A 21,654-nucleotide genomic window follows, 5' to 3' on the forward strand; every position below is an offset into this window, starting at 1 on the left:
AGAGAAGTTATCACGTTCAGTACTGTTAGATGTGGCGGTCAGAACGACATGTGTGAGCTTCAGGAGCGGAGGTTATAGAAGACAGAAGTAGGACCATAGTTTTAGCGGTTGCTTCATTAATGCAGCTTCTGGGGATGAAATGTTACATCAAATGTGATACCTAAAAGGAGCACGATCCTATCAGCCCGCAGAATCCTGTCCCCCCTTGGACCCAAAACCATTTCATTGACTGAGACAACTTTTTTAGACAACTATTCAGGCCTATTAATTATCAATCATGAAAATATGTTTGTTACAGTTTTTTAACTACATATAGGGATGCACAATATACCAGTACCATATCTGTTATTAGCCAATATTTGTTTTTGTTATTATCATTATTTATTTGTCAGTTATTGTGTATTTAATTGTTGTTGTTCATTTCCTCTTTATCATACTCTAAAAACTCAAATTGATCATTTTAGGGATTACTACATTATCATGTAGTGTAAATTTTCATTTATTTGAACAAAAACGATATAATTTTAATAACATCTAGTTATCAGTTTTAACTAGAAAACAAGTATTACTATCTATATGTACTATATGTATCATTCACATATAACACTGTGTTACCACCAAAGCTAAAAACATTTCCCTTTCTTTAGCCTAGCGCTAACCTGTTAACTAATGCTCTATTTATGAGCTAAAGCAAGATATCAAGACAACACACTGATCTGATCAGGCCTGGAGGAAGGGGTAAAGGATTCTGCAAAGATCTTGACCGACAGCAGCAGCTTTGAGAAATAAGGCACCGTTCAAGTTGTTCTGTGAATAATTCATTGATCAGCTTAGATTTAGATTGCAGTTGTTTCCTCAGATGCATCTTTTGGAAGGAGTCACAGTTTAAATCAAGAATACGGCTTTAATGTTTGTCATAGTCTTCAGAATAGAAGTCATGGTAGAGTTTAGATAATAACTAAACCGTGCGAAGATCATTTAACTGGATCTTTTGGAGTTGTAGTGTATGAAATCTCTTCTGCAGTCACAGGGTCGGCTCTAGACTGGGTTAGTGCTGTGTCTTTGTGCTTCCTTTTTGTAATCCGCCCCTCATCTTTGCTGCTATGAAAACCTTCATTCTCCAGCAGGTAAAGTGCTGTCACCTTTATCTTTTCTTCTTCTCTTCCCTCACCTGTCCTCCTCATTTAACTCTCCATCTGTCATCATCTCTCATACACCCTCTTTCACCACTAATGGCTGTCGACTCCTCATCTGCACTGCCTTCATGTCAGATGTCGCTTCTCCTAAACTCGAGTTCATACACTCCTGCCTGTAGTATAAGTCATGCCAGTGATGGAAAAACCCAGCAGACCTCGGATTCCCTTCCAACTTCAACTTGCAATGAAATTCCCTCTCTTACTTTCTTTCTTTCTTTCTTTCTTTCTTTCTTTCTTTCTTTCTTTCTTTCTTTCTTTCTTTCTTTCTTTCTTTCTTTCTTTCTCTCTCTCTCTCTCTCTCTCTCTCTCTCTCTCTCTCTCTCTCTCTCTCTCTCTCTCTCTCTCTCTCTCTCTCTCTCTCTCTCTCTCTCTCTCTCTCTCTCTCTCTCTCTCTCTCTCTCTCTCGGATTTCTCCATCTATCCTCCACCTCTCTTACTCTTTCTTTCTCCTCCTCTTGAGCCTGCCTTGATTCAGTTCCCCATTGCATAAGAGTTTCTCAGCTGATGATAAATCCTGTTGTGTTCAGTCATATGAACTATATGAGTGCTGCTCTTCTGCTGCAAGATTCAGAGCTCTTTTGCTCTGAACGTTGCAGGGCCAGATATAGATTTATTAATAATCAATTGTCATGGGCCGTATGTATGCCTCCTCTCTCTCTCTCTCTCTCTCTCTCTCTCTCTCTCTCTCTCTCTCTCTCTCTCTCTCTCTCTCTCTCTCTCTCTCTCTCTCTCTCTCTCTCTCTCTCGCTCTCTCGCTCTCTCTCTATCTCTCTCTCTCTCTCTCTCTCTCTCTCTCTCTCTCTCTATCACTCTTTCTTTCTCTCTGTTTCCGCCCCTTGCCCTTGAATAATTCAGATTTGTTATTCCACTGCTGTTGAACTTTTTATTTTGTGTCTTGCACGGGATTTGCAGTTCCTGAAACTAAAGAAGTGGTGATCCATAAGTACAAGACTCCTATGGTAAGATTTCAGTATTCATACAATACTATACACAGTAGGGCTGGGTATCGATACAGATTTTCAGATTCAATCCGATTCACAAGCTCTTAATTCAATTCCGAATCATTTTACGTATATTTGGGCCTATTTTGGTTGCATAGCAAAATAAAAACTAAGTAATGATACAAGGATCTTCTACTTTGGTATAGGTTTTTTATTTTTTATGATTCGTTCATGAGTAGTCAAGTCACCTTTATTTGTATAGCACTTTATACAGTACAGATTGTTTCAAAGCAGCTTCACTGTGATAAACAGGATAATAACAAACAATGATGCATACAGTATGAGACAACCGTGTCATCATTATTCAGCTCAAGTTACTACAGTGTTGATTCAGTCCAGTTCAATAACTGTAAAGTTCATCAATTATGAAACGAGTTCAATTCAGCAGTTATACAGAAGACAATGATCTTGTTATGCAGCTCATTTCAGTCAATTCAATAATGTTGCAAAATTCGTGAATTATGAAACAAAGTCGAGCCATCTATAAGTATAAAGCAGCTCTGGTGTCATCATCCAGCTCAATTCAGTTCAAGTTAGTCAGTGCAGTCAAATTGATAATATTACCCAATAATAAACCTAAACTCCATCGGGTGAATAGGTTTCCTCAAGGGTTTTTTCTCCATATCTCAGTCGCAGGAATACACTGGTCGACCTGGATGTCTTTGATTCACTCAAAAGAACGGGGAAATCCGTGTTTTTGCCTAGCCCTTCAATACAGTATAGATAGAGTGATATACTTTCTTCCCCTTTTTCACGTAAATAACTGTGTTTAACTCTTCTGTCTCAAACAGGCAAATCAGATCTGTTACTCGGTGCTCTGCCTCTTCTCCTACATGGCGGCGGTCAAAGGGAAAGAGTCAGAGGGCAAGCCCAAGATGCTGTCCCCTCGTCCACTACCGAGCTAGCACATTTCTCTCCTACGTTTACTTCATCCCGCTCCTGAACTCCTGCAATACTCCTGTTCAATACAAGCTGACACTCTTGCCAAGCTCCTTTTAAGGACCTCTGCTCCTGTACCAATTCACATCTAGATGTATTCACATATTCAACACATTTGTCCTAAAAGAAACGACCCATTCGTATTATAGTAATAATCACGTACCCGATATAGTATTCCAGTCCGACACTAAAATACTGGTGTTTCATTCTCATAGTATGGACCAACCAGAACAAGAATAGACTTTGAATACTATTGGTTGGCGCCCTCCCATTTATACACTTTTATTTATTGCAATCGGAGGCATTTGGTTGAATGCACGTCCCATGCGCAGCTCTTGCGAGTTGGCGCTGGCATGCAGAGATCAGGCTCTTCGACCCCCTCTGATATCAGTCAACAGGCTGTGTATTTAATATTTATGTGCGAAGTTGTACTGTAAATTCCAGTCTGTTCTGTCTGTTGTGGGTGAAATGTTCAAGTCTTTGCAATCTTGCGCTGCCACGTATGAGGGGTTTGCCTTAACCCTCCGTCCCATTCCTAAATGTTCGTTTCGCCCTCCTTTACCTGCTGTAAGTGTATCTCTTTAGCTCTTGCCACGTGAGGCTCAAACTACTGTGCTATTTCTGCTGTAAAGTTCCCTGTCTGTGAACTGCTGTGTTAAAATGCATGTCACTTGTTGAAAATAATGAATATTTAAAAAAGGAAGAAATCTGTACATCCCTGAAGCAATGCTGAAAAAGCAACGGAAATGTTTATGAAAAACTGTAGTTTGTTTTCTAGATGTGCAATACTATCACTAGTGCGTACCAAGAACAAGTCCAGTCACGTCCTTCTAGAGTTCATCCACTGTCCTCCAAGCATCGCTTCTATGTTTTCTGTTTGTTTGTTGCCGTTTTTTTGACACGGCAATGAAAATGGCATTATTGATCTAGAAGACGGTTACATTTGGAGATTGTTTGACAAATGATGGAAAAGTCTTGTCCAAAATGTCCTGTTTGAAGTGTCCTCTTTCTGCTTGTGTGTGTGTCTGTGTGTGTTTGTGTTAGAAACACAGATGAAAAAGAGAGTATGTCTGTTCTTAGAGGTGCACATTTTCTCTGATCATCTCTTCTTGACTACTAGATTGGGCAGTACAGCTGTCACATTCACATATTTTAATATTCTTTTATGGTTTGCTCACACTTTTAATCATTTACATGTATGAATGTGCACACAAAGAAAAGCTGTTGTTTTGCGTTCAATTCCGTTGTTGTATGCAGACTGTAAATGTAATTGAAAAGCCCACTCACTAATGATTTAGAGATGTAAATAGCACAACTGATTTCCCAGAGTCCAAGTCTCCCAAAACGGATGTTGAGGTGGACGGTGTATCTGTAAGTGTGAGTGTGAGATACAGTTGCACATTATTTGGGCTTTCATTTTAGTCTGTATTGTTTAGAACCAGAGGGAAAGGAAAGAATAGAGACATGGATGTAAATATTTCATCATTTAAAAATATTTATAGAACCTGTACAGCTTTCGCAATATGAAAATAAAAGATGTCCAACCCAAATCTGTGACTGAAAGTAATTTTACTATGTGAATTACAGTTATTATACAAACTAGAAAATCAACATCGCAACACAAATCTAATGTTATAAAATAAATACTGACAGAATCATAATTGAATCACTGGTTTACATTTTGGAGTTCAGTTTCAACTTTTTTTTTTTTTTCATCAAAAACCTTTTCATTAGCAACATTCAAAAACTGACCTCTGGTATAATCAGAAGATTTATAGTATTTTAGTTTTTGTATAAGTACATGAATGACAGAAATATGTCTGGGTATATTATAAATGTCTTTTATTGTAATTTTGAACAAACAAACAAAAAAAACATCTGTCAGAGAGTTACCAAAACATTACAAGTAACACTTCAGCTCCAACATTATAAACTAATAGCTGCATGAGCATTTGCATTGTTGCTGCATTTATACAAATTGGCCAGTTTTCTTTAAAAACTTAATCTTTGAGGCTTTTCAAGTATCAAATAGCTTAATGTCTACTGCACATGGCAATCACTATACACAAGTACTGATCATAATTTAATGAACTATCCAATCTCCATATATCAAAACAGAGATACTTTGATTTAGACATCAGCTTATAAATATTTTTGTGCCAGTTAAAAACATTTTTCTCTTTGCAAAGGTCAATGGCCCATCGTTGTCCAAACTACTATTTACAATACAAGAAAATACAAATTAAAGGATTCGTTAATCTACAATAAAAATTAAGTGCAAAACAAGCAGAATATAAACAATATTGGTAAAATCGATATACATAAAAATTACTGCATTTAAACTACCATAAACATGATTGTATGATAGTCTTAGAACAATATTCATGTGGAGAAAAGGGAAAAGTACTGACCGTTAGAAAAGTAAGACAAAATGTAAGACATAATCAGGTTAGATAAAACTCTTTCTTTTTTTCTCTCTGTTGACAAAGTGTGCCATCTCGGACTTAGAGTTGTCACTTTTTATAGCATGGGCCATATGAATGACAAAAACATTGGTGGATTAGAATAAACCCACTATTGGCTTAATCTAGTACGATACTTCAGGCAGTTGTCCACACAGAAGCTAAATATTTCGTTCTAAACTAAATGATCTAGACTTGTGATCATTCATTTAATAAGACCTGAAAAAATTTGTCCCTTATCAAAGAAATTACAAGTAAAAAAAATTTTTTTTAAAATGACCGCTTTCCAGGTGATGTAAGTGCAAGAAAGTGCTGGAGACTCAAAGAGCCCTTCAGTAAAAGGCCACAATAATAGAATATATTAACTACAGAAGCCCAAATATCTACCTGGCAAAACTTTTTATGTCTTTCTTGAGTTGTTTTTAAAGTTACTAATGACTGCAATGTGGAGGATGAAGAGATGTCTAGCTGTCTCCACGGACAGTCTTCCGGAGGACCCTGAGACGGGACATGACCTCATCCCAGTCCAGATATGCTCCTTCTAGATGTCTTGTGTTCTGACCTCGTGACAGGTAGCTCTTTCGGCCATGCAGCAGACGCCAGTTATCAAAGGTCACCAAGTCACCTGCGCAGACATCAGAACAACCAGCATCAGTCCCTTATTTAGACGTGCAAAAAAAGGTTCAATTCTAATGTTGTCATATTTGGTTTAGTAACAAGTATAGCGGCAATGGGGAAGTGCTTCAAATTTGGAATAATTATAGTACCGTAAATGTTTTTGAAAACCCTTCGCAAATGGAAAAGTTTGCCAAGCACCGACTGAGCCTAATCCCAAATTCAAAAGCTTTCTAATGTAGAGAAAACCTTAATCTTTGTCTAACTGTCACCTATAGTACAAATGCGAGTTAAAACAGTCTTAATCTGAAATAGGTAACCGGACGTACTGACCTGGTTCCATTCTGTATGTGAACACATGCTCAGGCCTGCTGAGCAGCTCCACAAAGGCCTTGAGAGACGAGTAGAAAAGCTGAACCTGATGCAGAGGCACATCCAGCACCGAGTCTCGTGTGGCGTTGTTATAGTTGATCCTCACAACCCGACCATCAGAGTCCACACTGCACATTACAGACATTTTTTTGTATATTAAAAACTATCAGGATTTATGAGAACTTTAGAGTGTTTTGTTGTCGACTATAAAAGCAGCCTGTACACTTCTGTGTTACTCATGCAGGTGTGGATCAACATTAGGATAAAAAATAGGATTATTTTTTGAATGGACTATCCCTTTAAACATTAATTTGTAGAAATTTTGCTCTTGCGAGTCTCAGTTGCACAACTGACCATGAGATGGTGCCATTTAGTATATCATTGACGCGTGGTCAATGATGATGATGATCACAAGTGACAAAGCTAATCCATCGCATTAGCTACGCATTTTTATGTGAGTGAGTATGTATGCATCACAGTCTGTCTTACTCTATAATGTGGTTTTTGGACTGCACGCTGAAGTCACAGTAGTCAGATCCGCTGTCTGTGAAATCCACCCTGAGAGAGGAGAGGATGTTAAACGCTTCAGGATCTTCTCTCCGGAGCTGCTCCGCCATGTGGAACCCATCGACCACTTCACTCTCACCACCCTGTTCAGCCTGACAGACACAATGCAGGAACTGCACCTACACACACACACACACACACACATATATACAGTAGATATACATATATATATAAAAACACACACTTACATACTGTAGAGTGAAGACAGCAAAAAGTGGGACATCAGCTAAAATGGGACAAATAAGCTTTTTGATGTAGTGTTCTTTAAAAAAAAAAAAAAAAAAGTGTGATAATGGTGGGTGGTCTTGAAATGTCACAACAGTACTTCATTTAAAAATCTACATTTGATTGGTCATATATCCATGCGGCATGCGGGGGTGGTTATTACTCAAGTGCTGGAATGTCTGAGAAAGCACATGTTAAGTACCCATACATAGTTTAAGTCTAATAAAATTGTTAAGGTTTAAATTCTAATGCAAACAGTAATTCAATCACTGATATAATGTCATTATATAGATCAGTGATTTCAATATACATTTTACATCTGTTCATGTGGTAATTACATTTTATGCACTGATTTGCCATTTTCTTCGTTCTATATAAAATAAAATAAATCAAGTTTTGTTACTGTCCCAATTTACCTATACATGTTAGATAAAATGTGTGTTAGATCGCATTCAGCTAAAGTGGGACATCCTATACAATAATACATTGCTTAGTGTGAAAAGTTGTTTTGTTTTACAGAAAATGTCACAAAGCTATCGGCAGAAAAGAAAAATGGAGAGAAAAAACCATGTCAACCAAACGAGAGATTATCAGTGGAGTGAAGAAAGAATGAAAGGGACGAACAATGAGTACATGGTAAGAGTGGAGGCAGGCCAGGAACCTAGATTTCTTTTTATTTGGCCAGGGCATGGTGCGTTCCCAAATCCACCCTTGAGAAAAGAGTGAAAGGTGTTGTGAGTGGATGTAGTCATGCCTCTGGCACAAAACCATCCGAAGTCGAAAGAACTAGCAAACATGTTAAACGTTTTTTTTGCAAAGATGTGCTAATGGAATTAAATGGTTTTCTGAATACAAAAACAAAGTAGGTTATTACTGGTTCCAAGACATGGAAAAAAAAAAGGAGCCCAGAGCTGTGCATGAAACATCATCATCATCATCATCATCATCATCAACACAATCCGCTAGTGTGTATGTTTTAATAAAGTTATTCTTTTACATTTTCAAAAATTCTATTAAAAAAGGATTTCGACAATATCCTGTTGTAAGCAATTGTATTATCCAAGTACAAACTAGATGAAAATGTGTGTCCCACTGTACCAATTCCACTGTCCCAATTTACCTGAAAACGGCTGTAGAATAAAAATGGTTCTTATCATGTTTGAGTCTCTTTATGTCTCTCTCTCTATAAAAACACCCATATTCCTTTAAAAAAAGTATAATATTTGGAGATACAAGAGACCATTTGTTTAAAACATGAATAATTGATTTGTATTTGCACAGTTTGCCAAAATGTGTCCCAATTTTGCTGACTTCACCCCACATACATATATTATATACACACACGTTTGTTTGTGTGTTTGTGTGTGTGTGTGTGTGTGTGTGTGTGTGTGTGTGTGCGTGTGTGTACTCACCCCAGGTGGATGATGCAGAGCAGGGTAATCTGTGTGCAGGCTCAGCTCTCCAGAAGTGTACGCAACATTGTTAGCCTTGGGCTTGTCCTGCACTTGCCACGTGTGTCTGTGAGAGCACAGCGGGGGGACAGTGGATCAGCACAGGTGACTATGGCCTTGTAAAGTTTTACTGCATCTCTCCGTGTATTTATTGTAGGAAAGCACAGCTGTAAAATGCTTTCTTGATTTAGTACCATCTTGAGAGTAAATTTAAAGACTAAGGAATCACTACAATGAACAAAGCAGACACTTTTGTTATGGCAACACACTGCGAGAACTTTTTTCTTTTTTATGATGATGGTGAATTCTAGATGAACCTGCTCATTGCAAAAAAAAAAAAAAAGTAAAATAAATCTCTGGTATTTGTGTCTGGTATTTTAATTTAAAAATACTTACTTACAGAAGCAAAACTGTGTAAGACAATAAAATTAGTTTTCATTAAATAAATCAATTATATTTTTTAATATGATTTTTTTTTTTTTTTTTTTTTCCAATTACATTTTCTTCTTCTTGTTTTAAGCCTAAATTGTTAGATGTATGCTTTAAAAAGTTGAGAAATTAAAAATAAACTTAATAGATATTAATAGATTCTCTAATCACAAAGGTGTGTCCCAATCTGTGTACTTACTGTATGCACTACTATTCTATATTCTATACCCGGATGATGCACTTATTAAACTGAAACAAAAGTTTGGAAGTGTGGAATGTTGGACACTTCATTAACTCAACTGTCGCAGCATTAATTACGTAGCAGAAAGAGAGGGGCTATTAGTCTGTGAAGCTGGATGACAAAATAACCTTAGAAGTGCAGTGTAAGTGCACAATAGTTTTTTGGGCACATTTTCCAGTGTCATGTATTATTAATGTGTATTGTCCCTGATTAAAAAAAACAAATAAAAATAAATAAATAGTGCATCATTTAAGACACTATACAAGTACACAATTTTGATTCTCTTTTTTACTGGAAAACAGCACTTTACTGCAGTTAAAGTATCTGTAGTACTTTAACAACTGTAGCATCATTTCATAATCTACATTTGCTTTTTTATTATTTGTTATTGTACCAAGTTTGCTTATCCAGAGCTAGCTGAACTAACAGAATGATTCAGTTCCTAATGAGACACTATTTGAAATTTAACTGTTTGACCAACCCGATCACACTAAATGCGTCTCTATAGCACGCAGTGTTTATCGTGAAAACTGCGTATCATATGCACGTAAAAACACATTTTCGCGTATGAATTGCACGATAAACACACTGCATGCTATAGCGACGCATTTACGTGAGAACAAAGGAAGGAACGGGAATCATGGAAGAGGGGTACAGTATGTGTGGCTTTTTTAAACTGAAACGAGGCAGATTGGTGGTCTCAATAAGATCGTTCAGACTGTATTCGACCAGAATCCTCCATGTGAGACACACCACGGTCCCCTCTTTCAACCAGAACATCCCTAGCCAATGAAGTCTTGATTTGGCAGATGCAATGCTTTTTGTTCCAGTCTGGGTCAGGTAAAGCTGCTTTTTGTCCAGTTTGACTGAGCTCCTGGGACTAGCATGGTGTTAAATCACTTTGCCTGTCACTTAGCAGGTGTCAGCTGAGAGGGAGCTCTCATGCAGGACTTTGTGTTTATACAGCCAGAAGCTCACAGTGTGTCTGTTTCTGTTCTCTCTTCTCTTCAGATCCTCTATCTGTCTATCTGACAGTCTATCTGTCCCAGGCTGTGATTTCCATACACTCACCCTTCCCTGAAAATTGTTTTCTCTGTATGTTCTATTGAAAGGCTTTGTTGTCTGGCAAGACAAATAAATCAGAATTGTATTGGTTTGAAATGGTTTGACTTTGGGCTCACTAATCATCTTCCACTGAATCTAGAGCAAATGGAACAAGATTAACTGACTGTAAAGCAAAGCTCTTTCACGTCATCTCTCATTTAGATGCTCTCAGAGGCAGTTTTCTGAAAACGGAATATTGTTCTGATTGTTGGCCAAAAGTTACAGGATAAAATGCTTTCATCAAATGGTGGTAGACGGATGACTCATACCGTGATATCCATGGTAATCTTTAACGGAACAGCCTTATGGACCGACTCTATGGTTGCATTACCAATTTGACACACTACTTCACTCCCAGGTCAAAAGCCAAGATGTGTGTGGCATTTACCTTTATCTGTAGTCTAATTTAAGTCATATCAGCCATTTATTTAATGGTGAAAAATAGTTTTTAGCCTTGCCTTTATAATAGTTTTTAGTTTTTCTTAAAATGCTGTGAAAGTTTTGGTGTTCAAGAAAGCTAGCTTATACTGTATGCACGCGTATGGATAGCTTGGAGTCAGTAAGATAAAAAAAAAAATGTTTTTGATTCAACAAGGATGCATTAAGTTAATCAAAAGTGACAGTAAAGACATTTAATATTAGAAAAGATACTTTTCAAATAAATGTTGTTCTTTTGAACTTTTTGTTCATAAAGAATTATGAATGAATGCATCATGGTTTCCACAACAATATTTTGCAGCACAAACGTTTTCAACATTGATAATAATAAATATTTCTTGAGCATCAAATCAGCATATTAGAATGATTTCTGAATGGTCATGTGACAGCTTTGCCATCACAGAATTAAATTACATTTTAATATATTATATTAAAATAGAAAGTTATTATTTTACATTGTGGAAATAAAATAATGATTATTTTATACCAACCCCCAAAACACCAGGGCTGCATCCGAAATAGCATACTTCCCTACTATATATAGCAGGCGAAAAACAGTATGTGACAAAAGTAGTACCGGTATGTCCGAATTCACAATATTTATACAGCAAAAGAATAGGCAAAAAGTACGCGGATGACCTACTACTTTTGGTGAGATTCTGAAGCGTGCATTTGATGGACACTGTACTATCCCATGAGGCCACGGGAGAGGATTTGTGCATGACAGTGAAGCGAATGGCGAACCTGGCGAATGTAACACGTCCAAATTACATTCTACACACATTCATACTATATAGAACGTACTTTTTTAACTGTCGTGAAATAATTACTTATTCAAAATAGGTCCTTTAAATGGCCTTGTATTCCTTGGCCGTCAGAAAGAATCCTCAGACCTAATGAGACGGGTGCCCGTGCCACTACAGACCCCCTACCACGTTCTCAACAGACACTGTGGGTTGAGGGACTTTTTCATTTCCTTCCATTATAAACCTGTCCAGATGTGAAGCATTTGGTGAAAGATCAGACCACATTACTCATCACACCATATTAGTTTTCCATGATGACTGATGGGTTTGTGCCCTTTGCAGCGGGTTATTTGTCTTTCTTTGTAGATCTTGGAGTGAGAATGACAGTTCTGGCATAATTGGCAGTTTTGCCCAGTTTTTGGTGTAAACATAGAGTCACAGATGTTCAAAATCAGTTTAACAATTTCTGAAATGGTATTTTTGAGAAACTTACTGTACTGCCTGCGACCACTGTTTGGAATGCGCATAATTATTTTTCATATAGTTTCCAGTGACAGATTACATATATTTGCACTATACAAATATGCAGTCAAAGAACCACCAAGAAGATTTTCAAACTGTTCTTGATCATGTACTAATGTCAGCAGTATAAGAATGACTCCTATTACTATAATATTTCTATAAAAGGTCTGCACTATTAAAATGAATGTATTTGCAACTTCTGTTTGTGTTTTTGCTCAATAATCCAATTGTTAAATCAATCTAAATATAAACATTGCAATCCTTTCATTAGAGAACAGCCAAAGCTACAGACCGTACCCGTAAAAGGTGAGGCGTAGATAGCCGATTCTCTGGCTCAGTCTGGCCACCTGGCCCTTCTCCGCGGGAGCCCCCCTCAGGTAGACGATGCCAATGCGTCGCAGAGCCTCCAGCCAGGCCAGAGCAGCCTTGTCATCATGAAGAACCTCCTGGAAGTCTGCTGTGGGGATCTGCAGACCAGAATCCCAATACTCACGCTCTGAAACACAGATACAACATCACAAAGCAATTACACAACTTAGCATCTAGAATGACCCTTTAATTTACTTTCATTTAATTCAACGTTCTTCCATGGAAAACAGAGGCCCTGAACTACAATCATTACACAATAACAAGGATTCCCAAACTTTTGTCAGCCAAGCCCATTAACTAAAATGTTTAAAACGGAGAAGATACATTTAAATAATGTAAAAACACAATTCCGTGATCAAAGTTTTCTGAAGACGGTTAATAGTCACATGACATGCAGGTAAATAAATATATAGGCCTACTGTACATAAAATTATTTTTTTTATTTTCATAATTTTATATTTTTATGATTTGATGATTTATTTACTTTTCATCAACCCACAAACCTCCAACAGTTCCCCCACGAACATACCCTGGAAATCCAGAGTTCTCGCGAGAGCACAATTTGAATTTGCTCAGCGAGTTCACTCTGGTGTCGAATAATAATGCTCATTAAATATGCCCCTCTATCTGAGCTGCACCAATCACATCGGGTTATCTGATATAGGCGGGCCAGAGGCGAGATGACATTAGTCATTAGTAAACATTGCAAGATGGCTATGGATGGAACGAGGCTGACTCCAGCTCCTTTTTCGCCAGCTCCTTATTCGTCGAACTATTCGTTCCACCTTAAAAATGTTGGATGGTAGTTAACCCCTCCCCCTCGATGCTTTTGGCAGTATTTCTTAAAGGAACAGTTGTACGTGAATTATGAGCCTGTGGATGGGGCAGCATTTCTCATTTAACAGTGAAAATAAATATTCCTGAAAATATTATCTTGTCTGCCTCTATAAATGGTGTAAGCTACCTGGTAAATTCAACCAGAGTACTTATTTTGTATTTAAGTTCCATTTCTTCCACACACACACACACACACACACACACACACACACACACACACACACACACACACACACACACACACACACACACACACACACACACACATATATTTATATATATATAATTTATATATATATATATATATATATATATATATATATATATATATATATATATATTTATATGTGTGTGTACAATTAATTATTTTGTATATATAAATACACACATATGCATATATATATATATATATATATATATATATATATATATATGAACTATTCGCATGTATATATTTATACATCATTTATATTATATATATCTAAATATTTTATATATAAATAACATATAATATATACATATAATCATTTTTCTTAAATGTATGCATGTGTGTGTATTTATATATACAAAATAATTATACACAGTACACATACAAATATTATTTAAACACAAACTTTTATTTTTGATGCGATTAATCGTTGCCCATCCCTAATATATATATATATATAAATATATATGTGTGTGTGTGTGTGTGTGTGTGTATACATACACATCAGAAAATGTTGAATATATATATATACGTAGAGGTCTAGATAATTTAATTCTTAAACAAAATCTTGCATTACAACATTTTCTGATGTGTATGTATACACACACACACACACACACACACACACACACACACACACACACACACACACACACACACACACACACACACACACACACACACACACACACACATATATATACATATATACTTGATTATTGTTGAAATATGGTACCCAGAATATGCCACATGCAGCTTTGTGTGCCGACGATGCATACTGGAGGTGTCATTACTTTAGTATGTCACAAGTTCTCAAAAAAACAAGCATGTGGAAGTATAGATAATTTCATTCTTAAATGAAATCAAGCATTACAACATTTTCTGATGTGTTATTAACGAAATATGGTACCCAGAATATGCAACTTTATTTGCCGACAAAGCATACTGGAGGTGTCATTACTTTAGTATTTCACAAGTTCTCAAAAAAACAAGCACGTAGAGGAATAGATAATTTCATTCTTAAACGAAATCTTGCATTACAACACTTTCTGATGTGTTATTAACAAAATATGGTGCCCAGAACATGGAACTTTATTTGCCGACAAAGCATACCGGAGGTGTCATTACTTTAGTATTTCACAAGTTCTCAAAAAAACAAGCACGTGGAGGTATAGATCATTTCATTCTTAAACGAAATCTTGCATTATAACATTTTCTGATGTGTTATTAACAAAATATGGTGCCCAGAACATGCATCTTTATTTGCCGACAAAGCATACTGGAGGTGTCATTACTTTAATATTTCTCAAGTTCTCAAAAAAACAAGCACGTGGAGGAATAGATAATTTCATTCTTAAACGAAATCTTGCATTACAACACTTTCTGATGTGTTATTAACGAAATATGGTACCCAGAATATGCACCTTTATTTGCCGACAAAGCATACTGGAGGTGTCATTACTTAAGTATTTCTCAAGTTCTCAAAAAAAACAAGCATGTGGAAGTATAGATAATTTCATTCTTAAATGAAATCTTGCATTACAACACTTCCTGATTTGTTATTATTGAAATATGGTACCCAGAATATGCCTCTCCATGCAGCTTTGTGTGCTGACGATGCATACTGGAGGTGTCATTACTTTAATATTTCACAAGTTCTCAAAAAAACAAGCATGTGGACGTATAGATCATTTCATTCTTAAACAAAATCTTGCATTACAACATTTTCTGATGTGTTATTAACGAAATATGGTACCCAGACCATGCACCTTTATTTGCCGACAAAGCATACTGGAGGTGTCATTACTTTAGTATTTCTCAAGTTCTCAAAAAAACAAGCATGTGGAAGTATAGATAATTTCATTATTAAATGAAATCAAGCATTACAACACTTTCTGATGTGTTATTAACGAAATATGGTACCCAGAATATGCCTCTCCATGCAGCTTTGTGTGCCGACAAAGCAGACTGGAGGTGTCATTACTTTAGTATTTCACAAGTTCTCAAAAAAAACAAGCATGTGGAGGTATAGATAATTTCATTATTAACTGAAATCAAGCATTACAACATTTTCTGATGTGTTATTAACGAAATATGGTACCCAGAATATGCCTCTCCATGCAGCTTTGTGTGCCGACGATGCATACTGGAGGTGTCATTACTTTAATATTTCACAAGTTCTCAAAAAAACAAGCATGTGGAGGTATAGATAATTTCATTATTAACTGAAATCAAGCATTACAACACTTTCTGATGTGTTATTAACGAAAAATGGTACCCAGAATATGCCTCTCCATGCAGCTTTGTGTGCCGACAAAGCAGACTGGAGGTGTCATTACTTTAGTATTTCACAAGTTCTCAAAAAAACAAGCATGTGGAGGTATAGATCGTTTCATTATTAACTGAAATCAAGCATTACAACATTTTCTGATGTATTATTATTGAAATATGGTACCCAGAATATGCCTCTCCATGCAGCTTTGTGTGCCGACGATGCATACTGGAGGTGTCATTACTTTAATATTTCACAAGTTCTCAAAAAAACAAGCATGTGGAGGTATAGATAATTTCATTATTAACTGAAATCAAGCATTACAACACTTTCTGATGTGTTATTAACAAAAAATGGTACCCAGAATATGCCTCTCCATGCAGCTTTGTGTGCCGACAAAGCAGACTGGAGGTGTCATTACTTTAGTATTTCACAAGTTCTCAAAAAAACAAGCATGTGGAGGTATAGATAATTTCATTATTAACTGAAATCAAGCATTACAACACTTTCTGATGTGTTATTAACGAAATATGGTACCCAGAATATGCCTCTCCATGCAGCTTTGTGTGCCGACAAAGCAGACTGGAGGTGTCATTACTTTAGTATTTCTCAAGTTCTCAAAAAAACAAGCACGTGGAGGAATAGATAATTTCATTCTTAAACGAAATCTTGCATTACAACACTTTCTGATGTGTTATTAACGAAATATGGTACCCAGAATATGCACCTTTATTTGCCGACAAAGCATACTGGAAGTGTCATTACTTTAATATTTCTCAAGTTCTCAAAAAAACTAGCACATAGAAGTATAGATCATTTCATTCTTAAACGAAATCTTGCATTACAACACTTTCTGATGTGTTATTAACGAAATATGGTACCCAGAATATGCACCTTTATTTGCCGACAAAGCATACTGGAGGTGTCATTACTTTAGTATTTCTCAAGTTCTTAAAAAAACAAGCATGTGGAAGTATAGATAATTTCATTCTTAAATGAAATCTTGCATTACAACACTTCCTGATTTGTTATTATTGAAATATGGTACCCAGAATATGCCTCTCCATGCAGCTTTGTGTGCCGACAAAGCAGACTGGAGGTGTCATTACTTTAGTATTTCACAAGTTCTCAAAAAAACAAGCATGTGGAGGTATAGATAATTTCATTATTAACTGAAATCAAGCATTACAACACTTTCTGATGTGTTATTAACGAAATATGGTACCCAGAATGTGCCTCTCCATGCAGCTTTGTGTGCCGACAAAGCAGACTGGAGGTGTCATTACTTTAGTATTTCACAAGTTCTCAAAAAAACAAGCATGTGGAAGTATAGATAATTTCATTATTAACTGAAATCAAGCATTACAACACTTTCTGATGTGTTATTAACGAAATATGGTACCCAGAATATGCACCTTTATTTGCCGACAAAGCATACTGGAGGTGTCATTACTTTAGTATTTCTCAAGTTCTTAAAAAAACAAGCATGTGGAAGTATAGATAATTTCATTCTTAAACGAAATCAAGCATTACAACATTTTCTGATGTGTTATTATTGAAATATGGTACCCAGAATATTCCTCTCCATGCAGCTTTGTGTGCTGACGATGCATACTGGAGGTGTCATTACTTTAATATTTCACAAGTTCTCGAAAAACAAGCATGTGGAGGTATAGATCATTTCATTATTAACTGAAATCAAGCATTACAACATTTTCTGATGTATCATTATTGAAATATGGTACCCAGAATATGCCTCTCCATGCAGCTTTGTGTGCCGACAAAGCAGACTGGAGGTGTCATTACTTTAGTATTTCACAAGTTCTCAAAAAAACAAGCATGTGGAGGTATAGATAATTTCATTATTAACTGAAATTAAGCATTACAACACTTTCTGATGTGTTATTAACGAAATATGGTACCCAGAATATGCCTCTCCATGCAGCTTTGTGTGCCGACAAAGCAGACTGGAGGTGTCATTACTTTAGTATTTCACAAGTTCTCAAAAAAACAAGCATGTGGAGGTATAGATAATTTCATTATTAAATGAAATCAAGCATTACAACACTTTCTGATGTGTTATTAACGAAATATGGTACCCAGAATATGCACCTTTATTTGCCGACAAAGCATACTGGAGGTGTCATTACTTTAGTATTTCTCAAGTTCTTAAAAAAACAAGCATGTGGAAGTATAGATAATTTCATTCTTAAACGAAATCAAGCATTACAACATTTTCTGATGTGTTATTACCGTAAATATGGTACCCAGAATATGCCTCTCCATGCAGCTTTGTGTGCCGACAAAGCAGACTGGAGGTGTCATTACTTTAGTATTTCACAAGTTCTCAAAAAAACAAGCATGTGGAGGTATAGATAATTTCATTATTAACTGAAATCAAGCATTACAACACTTCCTGATGTGTTATTAACGAAATATGGTACCCAGAATATGCCTCTCCATGCAGCTTTGTGTGCCGACAAAGCAGACTGGAGGTGTCATTACTTTAGTATTTCACAAGTTCTCAAAAAAACAAGCATGTGGAGGTATAGATCATTTCATTATTAACTGAAATCAAGCATTACAACACTCTCTGATGTGTTATTAACGAAATATGGTACCCAGAACATGCACCTTTATTTGCCGACAAAGCATACTGGAGGTGTCATTACTTTAGTATTTCACAATTTCTCAAAAAAACAAGCACGTAGAGGAATAGATCATTTAATTCTTAAACGAAATCTCGCATTACAACACTTTCTGATGTATTATTAACGAAATATGGTGCCCAAAACATGCAACTTTATTTGCCCACAAAGCATACTGGAAGTGTCATTACTTTAGTAGTTCTCAAGTTCTCAAAAAAACAAGCACATAGAAGTATAGATCATTTCATTCTTAAACGAAATCTTGCATTACAACCCTTTCTGATGTGTTATTAACGAAATATGGTACCCAGAATATGCCTCTCCATGCAGCTTTGTGTGCCGACGATGCATACTGGAGGTGTCATTACTTTAATATTTCACAAGTTCTCAAAAAAACAAGCATGTGGAGGTATAGATAATTTCATTCTTAAACGAAATCTTGCATTACAACACTTTCTGATGTGTTATTAACGAAATATGGTGCCCAGAACATGCAACTTTATTTGCCGACAAAGCATACTGGAGGTGTCATTAATTTAGTATTTCTCAAGTTCTTAAAAAAACAAGCACGTGGAGGAATAGATAATTTCATTCTTAAACGAAATTTTGCATTACAACACTTTCTGATGTGTTATTAACGAAATATGGTGCCCAGAACATGCAACTTTATTTGCCGACAAAGCATACTGGAGGTGTCATTAATTTAGTATTTCTCAAGTTCTTAAAAAAATAAGCACGTAGACGTAGAGGAATATATAATTTCATTCTTAAACGAAATCTTGCATTACAACACTTTCTGATGTGTTATTAACGAAATATGGTACCCAGAATATGCCTCTCCATGCAGCTTTGTGTGCCGACGATGCATACTGGAGGTGTCATTACTTTAATATTTCACAAGTTCTCAAAAAACAAGCATGTGGAGGTATAGATCATTTCATTCTTAAACGAAATCAAGCATTAGAACACTGGATTGAGGTGATAAATATTATACAAAAGTATCGTCTTTCTGGCTTCTTCAGACACAGAAACCGCTGATTAAAGAGAGTCATATATGCTGTGTGTGCATACTCTTCAGTGAAAGTTTATCTAGCCCTGTACAGCCTCCTTTTTGAGAATATATGAAATCATTAATTACTCAAGTCGGCCCATACAGTTGTGTGGAATGGCATGTTCAGGGTAGCATAATTCAACAATACCACATCAAAAAGTGTTGTAATGCTTGATTTCATTTAAGAATGAAATGATCTATTCCTCTACGTGCTTGTTTTTTTGAGAACTTGAGAAATACTAAAGTAATGACACCTCCAGTCTGCTTTGTCGGCACACAAAGCTGCATGGAGAGGCATATTATGGGTACCATTTTTCGTTAATAACACATCAGAAAGTGTTGTAATGCTTGATTTCAGTTAATAATGAAATTATCTATACCTCCACATGCTTGTTTTTTTGAGAACTTGTGAAATATTAAAGTAATGACACCTCCAGTATGCATCGTCGGCACACAAAGCTGCATGGAGAGGCATATTCTGGGTACCATATTTCGTTAATAACACATCAGAAAGTGTTGTAATGCTTGATTTCAGTTAATAATGAAATTATCTATACCTCCACATGCTTGTTTTTTTTGAGAACTTGAGAAATACTTAAGTAATGACACCTCCAGTATGCTTTGTCGGCAAATAAAGGTGCATGTTCTGGGTACCATATTTCGTTAATAACACATCAGAAAATGTTGTAATGCAAGATTTCGTTTAAGAATGAAATTATCTATACCTCCACATGCTTGTTTTTTTGAGAACTTGTGAAATACTAAAGTAATGACACCTCCAGTCTGCTTTGTCGGCACACAAAGCTGCATGGAGAGGCATATTCTGGGTACCATTTTTCGTTAATAACAGATCAGAAAGTGTTGTAATGCTTGATTTCAGTTAATAATGAAATTATCTATACCTCCACATGCTTGTTTTTTTGAGAACTTGTGAAATATTAAAGTAATGACACCTCCAGTATGCATCGTCGGCACACAAAGCTGCATGGAGAGGCATATTCTGGGTACCATATTTCAATAATAATACATCAGAAAATGTTGTAATGCTTGATTTCAGTTAATAATGAAATTATCTATACCTCCACATGCTTGTTTTTTTAAGAACTTGAGAAATACTAAATTAATGACACCTCCAGTATGCTTTGTCGGCAAATAAAGGTGCATATTCTGGGTACCATATTTCGTTAATAACACATCAGAAAGTGTTGTAATGCTTGATTTCAGTTAATAATGAAATTATCTATACCTCCACATGCTTGTTTTTTTGAGAACTTGAGAAATACTAAAGTAATGACACCTCCAGTCTGCTTTGTCGGCAAATAAAGGTGCATGTTCTGGGTACCATATTTCGTAATAATAACACATCAGAAAATGTTGTAATGCAAGATTTCGTTTAAGAATTAAATTATCTATACCTCCACGTGCTTGTTTTTTTGAGAACTTGTGAAATACTAAAGTAATGACACCTCCAGTATGCTTTGTCGGCAAATAAAGGTGCATATTCTGGGTACCATATTTCGTTAATAACACATCAGAAAGTGTTGTAATGCAAGATTTCGTTTAAGAATTAAATTATCTATACCTCCACGTGCTTGTTTTTTTGAGAACTTGTGAAATACTAAAGTAATGACACCTCCAGTATGCTTTGTCGGCAAATAAAGGTGCATATTCTGGGTACCATATTTCGTTAATAACACATCAGAAAGTGTTGTAATGCAAGATTTCGTTTAAGAATTAAATTATCTATACCTCCACGTGCTTGTTTTTTTGAGAACTTGTGAAATACTAAAGTAATGACACCTCCAGTATGCTTTGTCGGCAAATAAAGGTGCATATTCTGGGTACCATATTTCGTTAATAACACATCAGAAAATGTTGTAATGCTTGATTTCATTTAAGAATGAAATTATCTATACCTCCACATGCTTGTTTTTTTGAGAACTTGTGAAATATTAAAGTAA

At 36.0% G+C, this 21,654-nt stretch overlaps 2 protein-coding genes across 36 annotated transcripts in view; one reads left to right on the plus strand and one right to left on the minus strand.

Annotated features, from left to right (window-relative positions):
* The window catches only part of madd (MAP-kinase activating death domain), a 56,537-nt gene extending 51,851 nt beyond the window's left edge, over positions 1-4,686 (plus strand). For 28 of the 34 annotated variants that reach the window (XR_013794559.1, XM_079585964.1, XM_079585972.1 and 25 more), the window contains 2 exons: positions 2,109-2,155; positions 2,989-4,686. Coding sequence is in view for 33 of the 34 variants with exons in the window: in XM_079585964.1 (XP_079442090.1) it covers positions 2,109-2,155; positions 2,989-3,102 (161 nt within the window). In the remaining variant the exon portion in view is untranslated. The remainder of the gene's footprint in view (positions 1-2,108; positions 2,156-2,988) is intronic. The other 6 variants (XM_079585984.1, XM_079585986.1, XM_079585988.1 and 3 more) reach the window with 1 other exon arrangement.
* Positions 4,687-4,961: 275 nt separating this feature from the next.
* Positions 4,962-21,654, minus strand: part of bbox1 (butyrobetaine (gamma), 2-oxoglutarate dioxygenase (gamma-butyrobetaine hydroxylase) 1) — a 40,678-nt gene continuing 23,985 nt past the window's right edge. For both annotated transcript variants that reach the window (XM_079586224.1, XM_079586225.1), the window contains 5 exons: positions 12,606-12,804; positions 8,790-8,895; positions 7,075-7,271; positions 6,547-6,713; positions 4,962-6,223 (listed from right to left, as the gene is read on the minus strand). In XM_079586224.1, coding sequence (XP_079442350.1) covers positions 6,063-6,223; positions 6,547-6,713; positions 7,075-7,271; positions 8,790-8,895; positions 12,606-12,804 — 830 coding nt within the window. In that variant the 3' untranslated portion in view covers positions 4,962-6,062. The remainder of the gene's footprint in view (positions 6,224-6,546; positions 6,714-7,074; positions 7,272-8,789; positions 8,896-12,605; positions 12,805-21,654) is intronic.

The sequence above is a fragment of the Phoxinus phoxinus genome, assembly GCF_949152265.1.
Source record: "Phoxinus phoxinus genome assembly, chromosome: 2".
Taxonomy (NCBI): Eukaryota; Metazoa; Chordata; class Actinopteri; order Cypriniformes; family Leuciscidae; genus Phoxinus; species Phoxinus phoxinus.